The following is an 18,191-nucleotide window of genomic DNA, read 5'->3' as shown; positions in this document are numbered from 1 at the left end:
TCCCCTTCCTCACTGCACGTCTGCCAGCCGTCACAGAACAGTAGCTGGATTGAATGAGGGAGGGGTTGGACACATACACAAGAGATGCACACACGGGCAGAGATTTATGCATACAAACGTAAAAACAAATACACAGAAACAGAGAGCCATTCGTGCACACACACACAGATCCTTGGAAACTTTCTTGCTTCTTTCCTCTTGATTCTTTCTAAAAATAGTCTTGATATTTAGACAATTATGGCCATTGTGTGGGAGTGGTACATTACTGACTACAGCACTGGACACTGTGACCTCAGCTTCAGCTGCAGATGGTCAGTGAGGGCACACATGGAAAGCACCCTCAGGGGAAACTCTTCATGCTGATTTTGTCATTAGAAGAACTGTGTGATCGTCAGTCACAATGAAACTCTGTCTTTGAATCTCTAAATCATTATTTTCAGGCCAATCTTTCTGTCAGTTCTGGACAGTCGGATCATTTGATCACACTGATCTACTTTGTACTTATCGAATTTCATAATATTTGAATTTGATTGCCTCTGGCATCATAACCACCAAGCCAAAGTGCATGACAGCAAAAATTTTCACTTCATTTCTTATTTCATCATTGACACGGACATGGACTGCAACTAGTATTTGTTTTCTTTATCAGTTACTCTGATCATTCAAATCTCAATTAAAAGAGATTAAAAGAGTCCACTGATTTAGCACCGCTACACTGTTGGACTCATGATGGATTTGTTTTAAAAAAAAACCCCATCAAAATCGATGCAGCAGAACCAGTGATATCATCTTTTTTAATGCATTCTTCTTCCTTCTCAGAACCTTGTGCCTACATTACCCACAACAAAACTGGACTTTATTCACTTGACTGTCCAGTAATTTACAGTACAGGCTTTGAGGGCATCCAAAACCCAGACCAGTCACCTGATCTTTGTGTGGTTGGTGCATCTCAGATGTCATCGTCACCTACTCACAGTTTCACCCTGTCGTTGCTGAAGGAAAAAATATCTCAAAATTCTGACAAATACAAATAGAATCTGTTGCATAAGCTCGCAATGTTCTTGCATCCTAAACTGAAAAGCCTGAAGGTGCTTGCAGACCAGGGTGAAGTGATGAGTGTCCACAGCGGAGAACGACATCTTGTTAAAGATGCGACTTTATGACTTTATATCTTGCAAATTATTGAAGGGCCATCGAGTAATTGCAGCAATCACATCTCAGCCTTGACCTCCTTTATAAGCCATCTAAAGGCAAAACTGCTTATGCAAAAGTCATACATAAGCTTAACCGTATGAAATTAAGCTATTTTTTTCTGCAGTATACTAAATGTGTTTGTGCTTTCAAAAACTATGACCTAATGCTGGTTAGGTCTGGTTCTCTCTTCCTCTTATGACAGCACTGATACTGTGTTTTGTTTTTACTATTTTCAAGAACTCAAGGAGAAATGTGGAAGCTACTTTTGTCCAATGCCCTCCACCAGAAAACAGACCCTGAACTGATCAACAGGTGGTGATGAAATATTGCAGCCGCAGGGTAAGGTGGCAGACTGCAGTGGATTCAAAACACACAAGGAGGATCCTTTCAAGGTTTTGTGTTGGTAAAAAGAGCGTGCTAAAATGTGCCCTAATTAGGTAGTGACTGCATGAAGGAGATATTTCCTCAACTGGAACTGAGACCCCAGCTTAAACCCAGGACTGTGGGTGATATTCTTTCTCTGTACAGCCACCTTAAGGGCAATTAAATGTCAGCATAGTGAGTAATAAAATATCTGGTGGCTGATTCTGACAAATAGGCTATGGTTAATTATGATTTGGATATGTTCCAACTGTACAAGTAAAAATAAAGCACTTTAAAGTGAGTGACTGTGAAGCTTGTGTGTTCAATCACGGGACGTGAATTAACATTACCAGATTTGATTTGGACATAATTGCGTGCAATGGATCAGTTCCAGTACTGACCTCTGTGTGTGTGGGCGGGTTTGCTAAACTTGACCCGTGCAGGACTCTGATGCTAACCAGCCAGGAACAAGCTAGCACCAACGAGTCACAAAACGTTTCTTTCCATTTTCACTCTATTGTGCTGTTTACTCAGCCCTACACAGCAAAGCTTAATCAGAAATGGACAACAACTGCAAATTGTTCATTTTGTAACAGCTGCTTATCACACTGTGTTTTATACAGCACACACTCATTCAATGGAGTGTTTGTGACTTCCTGTGTAATTACATCCCACCCTCCATTGAGAGTATCTCACATGGGCCGGTGCCTGAGTTCCTGAGCCGTTTGTTGGTGATCAAGGCCAGCATGCGTGTTAATAAATTTGTGCCTATTCATTTGTATGTGAGTGTGCATGCTTGTGTCCAAAGGGCGGGACAGGCAGTGGAGGGAACAGAGACTGCTTGTTCCCGAGGTGAGGTCAGCATGCCGACATGATACACTTCCGTTCAGTAGGACTCCTGCTGCTAACATACACACACACATACACACAGAATGGTCTTACTGCCCCAGCAGCACCATCAACACCCTCTGCTGCAGTTGTTGATATTTAACTGGCAGAATGCACCATCTGTTTTGCCTAAAAATGGTAACCATGTACCGTGTGGTGGCCTCAGTAAGAGGATGACATCATCAAAGCGTGATGATTAAGGGCGTTAGTTAGAACCAGATCGGATGTGATTGCAACCTCTGACGGGCAGAAGTTCAGTTTCAAGGAGACCTGTTGCTGCTTACTGCTGGAGTAGATGCGAATCATTTGCATCCATTCTGTTTTAATGTGGCAGGATTTTCCAGGTGAGAGTGAATAGCTGCTACTGTAGATCTGAACCCAGTGTAACTGCATCTGGCACAGGGGAATGTGAACGAGCCTCTGTTTCAGCCTCTTGGCATGGTAGTGAACACAGGGTGTCCCAAGTAAACACAGCCATCATGGACCATTTCTGGACCATGAAAATTCTCAGTTACACCCAATCATTACAAATATAGGATACCTACTGTATAGTGAGTAAAATAACAGTATTGTACTGTTGGTTACTGACCATCTCCAGTGGGGTGCCCAAAGATTTTGGTGCCTTGCTCAAAAGCGCCAGTGTTTGTTGTTTGGGGAGGAAGAGGAGGAGCATTACTTATCTAAATTTCCTGTCCAGGTTTTCCCAGAATGTCGTTTTAATTACAAGCCCCCTTTCCAATCTGATCAAAGTGCAGGCTGACCATCACTTATCCACATTACATGTGTTTCACATAGGAGAAAAACCTCGAATGACCACCCTGTTATCAGCTGAGGAAAGTTTGGAGACGCCGGGCAATGTTATCTTGTTGTTAATCCATAGCAGTTTTCCTCATGTCGTAAAGCAGGACAGGAACTCTGACAACACTAATTGGCCAGTGTGATGCCCAGCCATTAATCAATGTTGGCATGCAAACACACATACAATATAATGTGTGGACAACTACAACAACATTTTCGTACACACCATCCTATTAGTCAACTGTAATCTTGACATCCTTGGGAAAATTGCACATCTCACACACACACACACACACACACACACACACACACACACACACACACACACACACACACACACACACAAAGTGCGCATTTTATATTTTTTATATTTTATATTCTAAAGAGGCACTGGTTATATATTGCATCAGATAGTAAACACAAACTTTACGTGTGCATCACACTCCAAAATCGTTACTTTATGACTGATGAGTAAGAGAGAAAATAAAGAAAAGTCAGTGGCAACTGATCCAAATCGCCTCTCTGGCTCTTGACCTTGACTTTGGCTGTGTTAGAATAACACTGAGACATACAGGAAGAAACACCATCACCAACACATCTGCGCATTTTACTGATTCATACAGAAGTAAAAACATAAAGTAAATTAAAAAAAATAAAATACTTAAAACACTTTCAACTTGTGCATAAGATTTCTGCCCACGATTGCGTTTAATTAAAAAAGAAGAAGAAGAAGAAAAAAAAACACCGTCACCTGATCTTAAGTCAACACCTTGCACGCGCACAAGCGCTCGTGAAAAACGCTTCTTTAACAATTGCGCCATTAGCAATAACTGAGAGGCGGTGACGCAGTAACAGTGCGGATGGTGGAGGGCTGCTTAAAGCATCATATGACCCCATTCAGAACATTTCATGTCAGTTTAATGAAGTGCGACGCATCGAGCAACTTCTCAGAGAGCGAGTTCCTGTAAGTCTCCATGTTTCTCATCACTGCTAGTGACAAAACTAGCAAAAACATTATTAAGTACGTCAGTGTGGTCGGCCTTTATACAGAGTGTTTGGTATCACAAAATGTAGCTCAACATGTACGTTCAGGTCATATTATATTTCCCACTGAACGGCGAACAGATAGTTTTTTTCTCTTAAGGGAGCTCCAAAAAAACTAAACAAGCAAAATAAAACATAACCTAAAACACTTTTGAAGTTATAGCGTCTTTACAGAGGACGGCTAAATACACAGCAACACATGCGCATGAAAACAGCATCATAGTTCCATCCAAAACCTCAAATCCCTCATACAGACTGCAAATAGTAACTATTAAGTAATCTCAGACCAGCACAGCCAGACCCTAACTTTCTTACTACGCTACCAGACTTTGTGTTCTTACCTTGTTCATTTTCCCGCTAAGCATGATCCCCTGGTTTAAGAGCTGCCCCTCATTCTCAGGAAGGCCATCAATAACATGGCCTGCAACTGAGATAACTTGTTTTCTTTACTCCGGTCCACCCTCCGTGCTGGGGCTGCTGGGTGGAGCTACACGCAGCTCAAAGCATGTGTGGAGTACTATTACTGGAATTTCACCCCCTGATTGGTGGATTTCCGGAGGGGAGCGTAAGGATTCTCGATCTGGATTGGCTGAATGAAACACTATAATATTGCCAGTGAAATCTGGTGTGATTGAGGTGATGAATTCCTAGTATTTATTTGATCACATATGACAACTTTACAGTATTCCTAAATGTGTCAGTGCTATTTATTATCATAGTCACTTAAGTAGGTTAAATAAAAATGTAAATATCAAATTAAATAACTACAGAAGTAGCTACATCTCTCATAACAAGATCAAAAATTATGGTGTGGCGGCTGGAACTGGGTGTGAAAAAGATGTGGTCATTAGGGAAGAATTTAGTGTGTCATTTGAAATCTGAACTTGTAAACAAACATGCAGCTATGCAGCTCTCACACATATTGAGGCGTTTTAATTATGGGCCCCATGTGCGCGAGGTGGCTCTGGGCCTCTCCCTCTCTACCTCCCATACTCCACCATCATTACATGTCTAAGAGACGTGTTTATGTCAACATCACTTGCATGGATACAAATTTGATGTAGTCTGGAAGCAAAGTGTTTTAGTCTAGATCAGTGGTTCTCAGCTTTGTCTGTCTGACGTGCTCTCAGTAGAACCTCTTCACCACCACCACCTATCATGTTCTAAATGTGTTCGTTTGAACTGATTTGAAACTGGTTTTATATAATAGATTAAGTCTATAAAAGTGGATATCGTTCTGATTTTTTGAAGGCCTTGTCTCCTTTGTTGTTTTTCTGGTAATTGTGACAATAATTATAGTAAAGATCAGCATGTCACCAATTTGAATTCATACTTATTTTACCACTTAACACAAATATGTATGTATATAATAACATGATATTGTCTACTCTTCAAATAAACCTGACCTGACCTAGTACACAATCTTTCCTCACAGCCTGTACAGAAGTAACCCCTGGGGTAAAAGGACCTTGGCTGGGAATCTCTCGTTCAACTCAACCTCATCTTGGGCTCTGTGGTCAGTACCCCTGTTCTCACAATGCACGCCCAACACACAGACATGTGTCTTCATTAACAGCTCACTGTGACTGTGTGTGTTAGTAGCAACACCTGGTGGTGAAATAAGAGAAATGCAGCAGATGAGTCTCATTCCTCACCTGCAGCCGTTCTAGGTAGCTTTTTGAAATTAGACTGAAAACATGCGTAGAGCATCGTTGCATTTCTTTTATTTTTAAAGACTAACCAGACAGCAACCAGAACTGATTCATTATAATTAAAACAGCAAAACATTTGTTCTGTCAAACGTGGTGATACAAATATTTGATTCCATGCCAAACTATCTGTACATGCTTATAGTCGTGGTTATACTCAGTGTATACCCATGAATGGATTTAGGTTCACTCCATTTGATTGCTTGTCTTAAATCGTTAGCCCATAGTATTCCTCAGCCCCAGACTCCAGATGCACAGAGCATTTCTTCTGTCTGCTGCCTCAATCTTTTAGTCACTTCCATATGTGTTACATTGATGTACAGGTATAAAGACTGTACAGCATATCCCTACCAATCAGAGAAGAACGTGACTGTGAGTCATGACAATGCAGTGATCCCCACCAAAAACAGCATGTGCAGTAATGCAGTCCATTCCTTTTGCTCATGACCCAAGAATTTCCGGCTCATGATAGAAAAAAAGGAGGACTGGTAGACTTGGGGGGGGGGGGGGGGGGGGGGGGTAGTTTAATTGCTTACGGAATTTTCAGCTCCCTTGTTTTGGATCATGGTGGCGTGATGGGGGAATAAGAAAAGTGTTGACGAGGTGGAGAGATGGATTAAGAGACAGAGAACAAAATAGTAAGGTGAAAAAGGTAATAGGAGGGGTTAGGGAGGCCATATGCAAGCCTGACAGAGTACTGAGGGACCATGAGCGACAGGAAGCTGGTGCCTTCGATTGGAATGAGGGGTTGAGTCGGTGAGTAAAGTGGGGGAGGGTCATGTTAGAAAAAAGATGGAGACGAGGAAAGAGGGGTGTGAAGTTGTTGATGGAAAGAGGGATGATTTTAGGTGTTAATTTGAGGAAATGATGCTTTTGGAGACTCCTTCATCCTGATTCAAGCTTTTTCTGCACTGCGACCAACACTGAGTGAGCGTGTTTGACACCATCAGGCAAAGTGCTTGAAATCTTGCAAGGATGTGTGTTTGTCCAGTCTGTCTACAATGGAGGATTTAGAGTCTTTAAGAAATGGATGGACTTGGATCACACTTGAAGGTAAATGAGAGAGGGGTGGACAAAGTGGGACCCCGGGCCAAGAGGAAATGAGGGGAGGAAGAGGAGGAGGAGTGGGAGGCTAGAAAAGGGGGCTGTATATCTTGAAGAAGGATTGTATAAGACAGCTCTACGCCAGAGACTGATAAGGTGCAGCTGTTGAAGGAGCAAAAGAGTGAGAAAGCAGAGGGAAGAGTGTGTGAGACGTAGTGATGCTGATGACACAAACGAGCACATGCTCACATTTATTGTGCCGATGAGTTCAATAAAATCCTTTCTGTCAGCCAACGCTGCTCAGTCCCTGAGACATTTTTCCAAAACTTGGAAAAACTTCAAGCTTGACATTTTTAAGTGTAAGAAAAGAAAATGTTTTCAGCATATTTTGCTGTGAGGTGTTTCTTTTAAGGGTGGTGCTGGGATTTGTTGGGAGGGCCATTTACCGAGGGAGGAAGTGGTTTATGTCTTTCCCTTTCCCCTCGATCAGCTTTCATCTGAGTGCCCATTACACACAACAACAGACATTCCTCAAATCAGAGTTAGGGGCACATCAAGCCACAGGAATCCAGTCGAGGAGTGTGAGAATTACTTCTATTCTATTCTATTCTATTCTATTCTATTCTATTCTATTCTATTCTATTCTATTCTATTCTATTCTAATCTGGATATTCGGAGGGGGGGCTATATTTAACCCTAACTGGTCAGTGTTCCTTCCTATGTTGGGCGTGTCTTTGTAGTGAATGCCTGTGGCTCAAGGCCTCAGTATTCGTCATGGCCAATCTAAACTTTGTTGCTCATGAGAAATTACAGGGACAGTTGACAAATACATATAATACCACTGTCACAATGCCAGGTCTCTGTGTATTTCTAGAGACAAAAACACACACATACAAAAGATCAGAACTACTGTGATTACAAATTTAACTTTTTATCCAAACAACAGACTGAAAAAGTAGAACTTACTTGAATTTCTAGGTCACTGGCATTATAAGCAACTACCAGCAAGCTTGCAATCTTAGAAGACATAACAACAGCTGTACTACAGAAAAGATCAACATATGTAGTTAAAAAGACTAAGCGTCTACAGCAATGCAACCAGCCATGTGAGGCTGTACTGAGACACAGCAGTGCTTTGAGGAAAATTTTAATGTCATCATGCTAACATGCTCCCATTTACATTTGCTACTGTAGTTAGCACAAAACACAAAGCTCAGCTGAGGCCATGGGAATAACATTTGTTTTGAAGGTATTTGGTCATAAACCGAAGTACTGGACAAATTTTGGACAAACTTTTGACTTGATGATGGAGCTTGATTAACGTAAGAGGATCACCAGTGTTATTGCAAATCACCCTGAAGGGCCAAAAAACCAAAAATATTAACCTCATGGTTGCATGAGGGGAAATTTCATTTCATGGAAATCTATCCAATAGTCGATATTTGAGTCTGGACTAAAGAAGTGGACAGACTGAAAGACATTATCTCTAGAGCCACGCTGGCATGGCTGACAAGATCCTGCCATTCCACGACAACAGAGGCTGTGACAGAATGAGTTTCATATTAAACTCCAACTGCCAAGTGACTCCATTAATGACTCTCAGACTTGACCCTTGGCTGTGCACGTAATTAAACACATGTTTATTACGATGCCTGCCAAAATTTTAAGACATTTAACTTCCAGTGCCAATGTGGTCTGTTTGTGATCATAACACACAATAGAACGGATCAGAAAAATAATTTTATGACAAGGAGAAAACCTCGAGGTGGCAGTTCCATTACTTTTGTCTGAGACTCGCCCACATTGATTCGTCCCACGTGAATTCTGCATCATTCCCATTTTCTCTATATATCTTTTAAAGAGAACGGTATATTTTATTGTCTCTCTCCATCAGAAACTGTTTGTTTCAAGAATCCATTTTTAGAAGGTTGTTTGTTGATGCTCAGCTACTCTCCATCAGCAGCAGTCCAAGAACCATTGGACCATGAGGCAGTAAGGTGCATTTTGAGCAGGTACGTTTGGATAAAATATGAGTGAGAATATGAAAGGCATTGGATAATCCAATACTTACCAACAACTGAACAAATAAAAATTAAGGATTTGTAAAATAACACTAATACTCACAAAAACCTTTTTTTTTTTTTTTTTTTTTAACACAAAAGCGCAGCAGAATTCTGAACTTTCTGAAAGACGTGTTTCAGCCCCACCCAGAAAACTGCAAATATGCACAGCTGTTCAGCACAGTGAGTCAAGACACAGTTTATGTACTGCATGGAAAAAAAATATATGAATATCCTCATTAGTTAATGAAAAAGTCAAATGAGCAGCAACATCATTTTCTGTTGCTAAGTGTTCCCATTATGTACTTGGCGTAAGTCTGACTGGGAATGTTTGACAGGATATAAAGAAATTAAAGCCAAGTCACACTGTGGTCAGGATCTCACTAATAGTTCCCTCCTCTCACACCTATGACTGTGTGCAGGTCCACGGAAAACAACCATGATTATGTAAGAAAAATTTGATTTGTGAAAATGAAAAAAACAACTTAAAAAAAAAAGCACATGCAATAACATCTCCTCCTCCAGGCTAATAAGTGGGATTGAACTGGTTCCCACACCCCTGTAGTGGGGTCGGTCATTGCAGGATGACGTCGTCCAGAGGGCTCCACATTCCCACGCTGCTCAGCATGTGATATGGAGCCACTGGGACTGTGGTGCAACCAAGCATACACACGCACACACACACACACACACACACACACACACACACACACACACACACACACACGGAAACCAAAAACAAGCGCAGATGGGAGTCGACATGTGTACACATTTAGAAAAACGGATAAATCAGACATCTGGATAAAAAATGCCATAAATACTCAAGTCTGTATGTAATTCGATGTGATGTAAACTAGTGGGCAGAGGTCAAGGTTCTCAATGTTCTCTTGATGGCTAGTAGCACTTAAAGATGTCTTCAGCCACCCAGCCTGCCTCTGTTACATTGTCACATTATGATAATTCCCCAGCAGTGCTGAGGACATCACAACAGAGCCATTGTATCCGTCCAGATGTGACCTCAGCTTGGAGATGCCATCGTCATCCACATCATCTTTTAAATCAAGGCCAAACAAAACACACACCCACACCCACACACACACACACACACACACACACACACAAACACACACTCCTCATAAAAATCCAATATAAAAGATCTCTTCTTCAAACATCTCCTGCACATGTCTGTCAGAGTGGCAAACGAACTGTCACCTTAAAGAAGACTGAGAGTTGTCGTTATTTGTTGGCACTTTTCTTTCACACATGGATCTAATATTGATCAATTGCTCTTTAGCCGATACTGACCTTTGACCTCCCCCTAGAACAGGGCTGCAGGGAATAAAATTTCCCATCAAGCATCAAAATTTTTGTGAGACCAGTGTCCACTGAAGTCATCACTGACTCCTGATTAATGTTGGTCTCATGAGAATGCAAGGTGTCCTTATACTCTAAATACAATACACTTACATACATTATAGATACTCAGCCATATTATGTCCCTACTCATCTGTTTAAAGTGGGGATGTGTGAACACACAACATGTATTCTTGGAGATCATAAACTAGCAAGTTAAAATGAAACCTGTTGTTCTTTCAATATGCATGGTTACAAAAATGATTGTTGTACACTGTTGGATCGATTCCAATACCCGAACTTGTGAAATTGGATTAAAAGAATGCTCCAATAATTCAGCATTGCACTCTTAGAATATCATGATAGAAAGTCCAAAATTGATGCATTGGAACTTTTAATCCTTGTCAAAGCCTGGCACCTACATTACCCACAATGCAACTCAACCACCATCAGTTCAGTTAGAGATTTGGGTCTGTTATGCTAGTAGCGGCTAATGTAGCCTTGAGCTGCACGACCAGTCTTCAGCCCTAACCAATGCTGACTCAAGTGACATCACGTGAGGCAATTTATCAGCCTCCACACAGCTCCCACAGCAGCCACAAAAGGTTTTTCACACCTTTTTCACATTAGCAGTATATGCTCCTCAAGACGTGTAAACAGACTCTGATGTGTAAAAGAATAAATTATGCCTGTAATATAAAAGATGTTCTAATGATCTGACATTATCTTCATTATGCATTGTTGTGGATAACTCACTCAGCTGTGACAGATATGAAACAATACTGACTGACTACAAACACTGGTGCCCCTCATCAACAGCCATGCATATCAACATTTGAATACCCAGTTACAGTGAACATGTCTCCATAATATTCTCACACACTCATGTGGACACTGCATGCACACTGACCTTTGTCAGCCTCATCCTGCCACTCTCACTCCTCTCCAGGCTCCTTCTCTTCAGAGACGAGTTTCTGACCACCGGCACAGGTTGGACCTCTTCCTCCCCACACCAGTCCGAACTCAGGACGCAACCCATATAGGTGGATGGTCCTGGACTCGGGGACTTGTTCCTCCTCCTCTCTCCTCTCTCCCTCGCTGTCCTCTAAACAGGCTCCAGCCCGGGCTCCTGGGCAGCTGTTTTTGTCAGCTGGAGAGGAGGAGAGGGAGGCCCTTCCCCTTTTCCTGGCTCTTGTTCAGCCCTGCTACGGGGACAGAGGGAAGGATACACTCTGCATGCTCTCACCGCCCCCCCTTCTTTCTAGACACACTTTAAAAACACCTCTCTCTCCAGCTTAGCCGTAGTTACATGTAGACACCCCATTTTTCTGCCTCCACCCCCCCTCACTGCTCGTCTTTGTTTCACATATACGGTAACAAACTCCCAAACTTAGGTTCCCTGCTTCACTTTGTTTTTCTTTGCGTCAGTCGATCACACTGCACAGGACTCACACATGTGACCCTTCACTCGAATGTCATGCAAGGATTCATCTTCCCATCCTCTGAAGCTCTCCTTTATTTCTTCTTCCTGTTCTTCAGCACTTTCTCTCCTTTTGTTGCTTTTCTTTTTCCCACCCAGTCCTACCATCCCAACAACACTCTCTCTCTCCTCCTTCTTTCTCCCTTTCCTCCTGCTTCTACCCCTCGACTAGGGTTGCCTCACTCTTACATATACAATTACCTCTCTGTTCTCACCCCCACCCATCTGTTCTCCTCTGCAGTTTCCTGCTCCCAGATACAGGCAGTCTCTCCTTAGCTCGGGCAACACATGGTTGGTATTGTCTAGAAAACAACCAAGAAAACCAAACAGTGACGGCAGCTGTTGGGATGCTGCGGCAAACCAGTGATTCAGACTGGACTGAGCCTTCTCTTGTTTTCAGTGCAATAGCCTATTTGTTGTGATTGAGAAACAATGTCTCTTTCACCACAGAATACATACCTAACAACAAAGGATGTGAGAAGCCGTATGAAGAAATGTCTCATGCATTGCTGTTACTGTTTTGCTGATTTCTGCCGAGATAGTGAAGGAAAATTCAAGCACAAAGAGGCCCTGTGCATTTTAAATATTGCTAAAGTGTGAAAAATATTAGCATTGCTCATGTTTCTTTTCCTCACGGTCTTTTTGCTGTTGTTTATTTCTTCTCCCCAGAGTGTTTTGGCTGCTATGCAAGAGCTCACAAGGCTTGGAAGAGTGAGACTGTACCCCTTAAAAGGCAAATTCTTGATGCGCCTCCAAAAGCCCCCCCCCTTTGTGTTTACTCTCTACATTCCCCCTTTCTTCTCATTTGTTTTCTTTCTTTCTTTTGGTCTCCCTCGTCTTTCTTTCCTCTTCTCAGACAGAAACTAGTGGTGAGGCAGACTTGTTGCTGTAGGCATTTTGCCCCAGACAGGCCTTCCAGGTGTCCTTCCTTTCCACCCTTCCTATACCCTACATCCATCCATCCCTCCTGCAACTCTCCCCCACTCTTGTTTCTCTTAGGTCCCCTTCCATTTGACCCCAACCCCTCCTTTTGCTTTGCTTCAATCCCTCCCCTCTGTGTATGTCTCAGACATGAGCTCAGGCTGCAGACAGCGTTTACAACAAGCCCCCCTCCTGGTTTTACATACCATGAAATGAACTCCTTCTAATCAACTCAATCCTGCTTTTACATGCAAAATATGGACAAAGATGGAAGGTGATTTGCAGACTGAGCCATTATCCACTCCTAATTTCAAAGCCAAAAGAAAGATCCTCGTTTAATCCGATTAGAAAATATGGTACTGAAAAGAAACTAAAAGCAGACTTTTTTTGGCAAAGATGTGGCTACCTTCCGCAGCAGAATACTTGGCACTTGTTAGGAGTCTTGGCATAAATCAGTTTCAGTCTGGATCAGTGAAGATTAATGGACGATTTCTGGTGGATGGAGTTTTGATGGGAAGGAAAGGGGGGAGAGAAAGGATAACATCTTAGAGAAGAGTTGAGAAAGACAAGATAAACCAAGTCCAAATATGGAGAAACGGAGAGAAAGAGAAGTGATTGTAATCTGAAGATACACATGTTGAAGAAACAAAGGAGCACAGAAATAGACTCAGTGGTGATGATGTCAGGGATGATGCTACCCAAGCCTTCTCCACAACAGTCTTTTTACCAAACATCCCTTTTCACATCTCAAGTTTTTGACTTCCAGCGTGTGCAGTAAAATTGCTTAACAACTCTTTCTCACCCTCTCTTTGGCCTCTTTGCTGTGTCCAACCATCTGTTTTTGTGGGTCAGTCTTGAACTACGCCATGAGTTCAGTTTCTGTCTTAAATGTGCACAGCAATAACATAGCTGTTAGGCCACAGACTGAGGACATCCATGCCAAGGGTGTGTGTGTGCTGGTTAGGCTCACATCTCATCAAGCATGACATGGCACCCACATGATTGAAAGGAATGCCACATACAAACGCTTGATATACTAGTAACACATGAGATTTGTATTTTTCTAGGTTTGTTTGTTTGTGCCCAAGTGGCCAAAAATCACCTTTAAGAAGACTTAACATTGAAAACAAGAGGCTGGTGATATTTGTCCTTTTTCATACTGTCACAAAATCCCACAAAGAGACCAATTTCAGCAAAACTGATTTTATTAACAAGTATTGTTTGTGTATCCCAAACCTGATATATCTTACTGCAATACAGCGCCACTAAAATACATATATAAATATTGAGCACACAATGAGCCACACTGTTGCACTGGGTGGCACGTTCCTTCATTATGATGAATATTGGCACTGCAGTTTATTTTGAGTCAATCACACATACACTATCCTGCTGCTGGAAATGCTAGCTAATGCGACGAATGTGTATTAATCCACAGCTGAAAATAGTCCCAAACAAAAGCACTGTTTGCCCAGCTGTTTTAGGAAATCACTGAGCCTGTTTCGAGTGCCACAGACAGGATCAAGTCATAAAGTATGGACTATCCCATTGTTGGTTTTAGTCTTTTCATGGGATTTGTTGACAATAAACTATACTGCCAGCATTATCCTTTGACTCATATTCAATCCTCACCAAGCTGTTTGGGTGGAAGCTAAATCCTAATTAATCAAATCGGCATCAGATTTAAATGGTTTTCAGACTAAAAATAAAAGACTCAGCACAGGACATGACTGGAAACAATGAAAAGGTAGACAGGAATCAAGTGAGACAGCATAGAAATGTCACACCTCGTGTTGCCCTCTGTGGCACAGTGCCTAGATGGCAACACAGTCTCACGAACAGGAAAGAACAAAAACAGGCTCCATAATACTTGAAGGAAAAACTAAACCATACCAGCTGTGAAATGAAATGCTACAAAAGGCAAACACTGGGAATAAAAATCATTGCTGTAAAACGGAGGCCAAAAGACATCTAATTCCATCTATTAGGACAGCAAACTTTCTGTTCATTTGTGGCAAAGGGCAGGACTATTTATCTTCATCTTTCAGATTGACGTCAGATTAGACAGAGAGCACAAAGTGAATACAAAAGCCGGAAACAGAGTGTCTAGCTCTGAAAGCTTAGTCATCATGGAAAATATGGGAGGAAACTGAAATAAAAGTTAAGATAGGCTACAAGTGTGTCAAACCATAGGGATAATCCTGCAGCTAGAAAATGGTAGCCAGCACTGCATTCTCTTGTCTCTGCTGCATAAATCACCTGGCTCAGAGATTATAGGAAGCCAAGTAAAACCTGGCTTCTTTAACAGTTCAAGAAATACACCATAACTCTACACCAGGTTACAGTACTGTGGTGGGTTTCTGCATCATGACGCCAAAGTCCTGTACCTGTCAGAAGGTTAAAAACTTCTGTAGGACTCACCTCAGCTGAGATCTTTTTTAAAATGCCCCAATCTCTGACACTCATTGTCAGTTTGAGCAAACACTGCTGTCATCAGTGGCTCATGTAAACTGGTTACCCCGAGAGAAACGAATGACACTCAGGTTGAACGCTAACAGCAGACCCTGTGTTCATTGTGATGTATAGAGCAGTTCTCTGTAACTTGATTTTCACAGAGAAAACGTGGCAGCCATTGTCTGTTTAAGCAGCATTCTCATATATTGGCTGCTATGAAGCTTACATCATCTGTAGTTAATGAAGTAAAACACAGAAATACTGGTATGGTTTAACGGGACAGTTTGGTTGTCAGCAAAACATCAAATGTTAACTTAAAGAAAAAGAAACCAACCAGTTTCTTTCAAGAGGGTTCTGTGAAATAAATTGGGCTCCTCAAAAATCTCCATTCCTCAGTGATGTAGACGAGAACCTGCTGAAGCTGAGTCTCCGGAGATTGACCACAACATGGGAACCAGGGAGGAGAGGCTGGGAAAATGTCTATGGCATGTGCTTACAGTGGATCTAAGTGGAGGCAGTTGTTCAGTGAAAGAATTAGAGCTTTCACAAATCCTGCTTTCAATCACTCAAACCAAATAATAAAAAGGGAAATGGTGTCAGATGATTTGGCCAGGTTTTCACACTCCACTGTCACGCTGACAAATTCAAGCGCTGAAAGTCTTGGTGCCATGGAGCTGGAACCACATGCCTGTATGAACTAAAAAGGCCACCATACTACACACTCAAATGTGGTTTTATGGATTTTGAAGGCTAGCATTCACTGGGCTAGCACACGATGACAGAAATGCGGTCTACCCTTTCCTCCAGGGGATCCATTTTGGTGAACCTGGTTAAACTGTAAAACAGCATCATGAGTTGATTAAGAAGAATTCTTAAATTCTCATGGCTCGCTAGTGGTACGAGAAACTTATTCTCATGAGCATTATGAATAATTAGGGAAAGCTAGGCCACATATTGTTGGGTAAAATGATCATCTACAGGCTCTTCAGCCAAAGCTTCTGCTCAGGGAGGAGGCTGTGCACTGCATGGAGGTGGGGCGGTTAACCAGACGGCCATTTGTCATACCAACCAGTTCATCCTCATGCTAGGACTATTTCCTCTTGTAAAACATTGCTTGAAAACAAAGTCAAAGCATAAATCGCACCCTGTGTCACCTGTCAAAGTTGGCTTGCGAGTGCAGTACCAGGGCAGTACTAGTGGGTGTTTTCCACCCTGCAGCATCATGGGGGAGTAATAAGCCACAGGGAGGCAAAGGAGATGCGGAACAAGACAAGGTACCTATTTGAAACAGAATGAAACTGAATGAATGAGGTAGTCATAACTTAAATGGACTCATGACTGGTGTTTAAATGAGGTGTTAAGTCTTACTAATTTCACTTGGATTAAAGTTCACAATTTTTTCAAGTCAGTCTTAAAACAATAATCAGGTGCCCATATGGTCAGTGAAACATTTTCTTGCTGTAATTATTCCTCCTTTTCGTATTGGCCATTGACGCCTCAGAAAAGTTTAGCATGACCATATTTTCTTAAGTTAAAATCGATCTAGTTCAGCATTTCCTCTTTGTGTCACTGTCCCTCCACTGCAGCTCAGCAAGGAAACACATGGCTGTAGGGAAAAGACTAACTTTGGAAGATCCAGTTTTTGTAATTCTGAATACCAAAACATCATATTAGTTGCAGACACAAACTTTTGGAGGATATTTTTTTTTTCACAGAACACTAGAAGCACAATAGGAAGGGATCACTTAATCGTCGGTATGAACAGGAGGAAACTATTTCAGTATACCATACATTTGGACATTTAAGTAGTGTATTAAGACAAATTTGAAAAAAATGTTAATGCATAAAACTATTCCATATATATCCGTTACTGCTCAACTATTCTGTGTGGAAACAGCACCACCGCGTGGTCAAAATACAGTATTACATGCAGTTTTTTACACAGCAGCAATGCTGTCAGCTTCCTGATGGAGCAGCTCTAATGGCAGAGCTTAGTTTCAGGACTGAATGTTCAGAATAACTCATCTTACCTGTCTCATCTTACCTAAAATGTAACTGTGATGTGTGAAAAATACTCTCTCGCTCTTGTCTGCACCAACACATTGGTTTCATAACATATGAAAAAAAGGTAGTTTGTAAGTACTGTAAAAAGCCCAACTTGTTCTGAGGAATAAATCTTGATTTTTAGAGTCACACAGTGGTCATGGTGACCATTTAATCCCCCCCCTTTTTTTATTTCTCCAGATGATTCCTTAGTTTTGTATCTATTTCACACCACTCCTATTTTAAATAAAAATCTTTATCTTTATCTTTAATATAGATTAATACAAAGATAATATGACCAGATCAGTGTGCATGGACAGGTAACACACTGATATGTCTTTGTATTGAGGTGAATCACTCATGCATTGACGGCACAATAATGTTTGATCTAACACAACAAGAAACGGTGAAAATCTCATCAGTTTGAGGCTCTTCCTTTAGACTATGCTCAGATTTGATCTTAGCTCTTGAGTATCTCAGCAGAAAGTCCATTTAGCAGCTGTTCTGCAGCTTTCAACAATATCACATGATCATTCTCAGCAGCTGGACTTTTCCCAGTTAACGAGGAATGTAGATGTTCAGATTTTCCACTTTTTTTCTCATCCTTTCTGACTTAAAAGTGGAGGCTGACAGCTATTTTTTATTTTTTATTCTCAGAAACAGCAGTTGACAAATCAGTCTCACCACAAAGTCCATTTCCATATATAATTCTACTCAACCTGCTACATTTAGTCACTTTATTAATCACTTTATAGACAGAAAATTAATTGGCTGCTATTTTGAAAACCCATTAATCATTAAAGTACATTTTTAAAGCAAAGCTCCAGATGTGCTTTGGCT

The 18,191-nt window shown here is 41.5% G+C and overlaps 1 protein-coding gene across 5 annotated transcripts in view; it reads right to left on the bottom strand.

Moving 5' to 3' along the window:
• Positions 1-12,145, bottom strand: part of tns2a (tensin 2a) — a 53,597-nt gene extending 41,452 nt beyond the window's left edge. For 4 of the 5 annotated variants that reach the window (XM_070967570.1, XM_070967572.1, XM_070967571.1 and 1 more), the window contains exon 1: positions 11,364-12,145. In XM_070967570.1, coding sequence (XP_070823671.1) covers positions 11,364-11,492 — 129 coding nt within the window. In that variant the 5' untranslated portion in view covers positions 11,493-12,145. Of the gene's footprint in view, positions 1-4,628; positions 4,976-11,363 lie in introns of those variants that run through there. The other variant, XM_070967574.1, reaches the window with a different exon arrangement.
• Positions 12,146-18,191: the final 6,046 nt, after the last annotated feature.

The sequence above is a fragment of the Chaetodon trifascialis genome, chromosome 8 (assembly GCF_039877785.1).
Source record: "Chaetodon trifascialis isolate fChaTrf1 chromosome 8, fChaTrf1.hap1, whole genome shotgun sequence".
Classification (NCBI taxonomy): domain Eukaryota; kingdom Metazoa; phylum Chordata; class Actinopteri; order Chaetodontiformes; family Chaetodontidae; genus Chaetodon; species Chaetodon trifascialis.
The sequence above is the reverse complement of the archived record's forward strand: the minus strand, read 5'-3'. Positions and strand labels throughout refer to the sequence as shown.